A 1,195-nucleotide genomic window follows, 5' to 3' on the forward strand; every position below is an offset into this window, starting at 1 on the left:
GAACCACTAAATCAGCGGATTATTGAATGGAGTTTGGTGCAGTTGGACAACAGGCGCTCGCGGGACTCTTAGCTTAGCGTGCTAACGTTATAAGTTGTCCCGTTGGCTTAAGGCTGAAGGTGTCACGTTCACTCACGTTTATACTCGGCCATGAGTCTCTTCAGCGCGGTGCCGGCCATCGCGGTGCTTTAACGGAAAACAGAAAATAAAATTCAGCTCCGAGTTGTAACGTTACTCATGGATGTGTTACTTTTCTCTAACCTGTCGTCACCACAGCTGATCCATCCAGCGTTTCCTGTTGTTTGTGTGTGAGTGTGAGCTCACAGCGCCCCCTGCTGGCCAACTGCAGCAACAATCGCAGCAGAAACGGGGGCTGCAATGTAACCCTATGAGGCAAATGTTGAGCGTCAGTTAGCGTCCACTAAAAATGCTTTCTTTTTTGCCTCTGGCAATGCGAGACTACATCACGGCAGCAAGTCATTTTTTGGAAGTCCAAGTCAAGTCTCAAGTCTTTTGCCATCTGATCTGTCCCTAACACTGCATTGTTAAATCTTATGAATTCAAAGCATGTCCTGTAGCTACCATCCATACAGTACAGTATTAAAATCAGTAGTGGGATACCTTTATGGGGTCTACTTAACACATCCCTCTAGCCCTCTGACCTGGTGAAATATTAACCTAAGTCTGTCACATCATATGGATACAACTATAAAGATACAATGTGCCTGTTCCCAGCATTAGCACAACACTTTGTGATGGTTAGCTTGTTACCTGTGGTGATATATGCTAAATGTAACGTCTCTTTCACTAAAAACAATGTCTAATGTAGAAGTGGAAATCAAGAGAATAGTGGCAGCGCCACACCAGTTACAGAACATGCATCTCAGTGTCAGTCCAAATTACGCACAATAAGCTGTTTGAACTCACTGATGTAATGCCATTTATTTATTTTCTAAGTGTTAGTACACTCAGTGAAACTGAGTCCAGCGCGAGGGAGACCTGACTCAGAGGAGGAGAGGTTAGTGAGGCCAGCGTCTCCACGCATGGATGAAATAATGAAATAGTAAATAGGACTACAGTAATAGAAATATGTGCAGAATTAAGACAGTCAAGACGGCCCAGTGTTTGGTGGACCGGGTACACCTTGTTCACTTAATAGCTTCCAAATCATCCACGGGATCAATTATGCATCACA

The 1,195-nt window shown here is 44.3% G+C and overlaps 1 protein-coding gene across 1 annotated transcript in view; it reads right to left on the bottom strand.

Annotated features, from left to right (window-relative positions):
- The window catches only part of ube2g2 (ubiquitin-conjugating enzyme E2G 2 (UBC7 homolog, yeast)), a 23,320-nt gene extending 22,996 nt beyond the window's left edge, over positions 1 to 324 (bottom strand). Inside the window, exon 1 of the mRNA XM_031317344.2 lies at positions 137 to 324. Coding sequence (XP_031173204.1) covers positions 137 to 179 — 43 coding nt within the window. The 5' untranslated portion in view covers positions 180 to 324. The remainder of the gene's footprint in view (positions 1 to 136) is intronic.
- Positions 325 to 1,195: the final 871 nt, after the last annotated feature.

The sequence above is a fragment of the Sander lucioperca genome, chromosome 8 (assembly GCF_008315115.2).
Source record: "Sander lucioperca isolate FBNREF2018 chromosome 8, SLUC_FBN_1.2, whole genome shotgun sequence".
NCBI lineage: Eukaryota > Metazoa > Chordata > Actinopteri > Perciformes > Percidae > Sander > Sander lucioperca.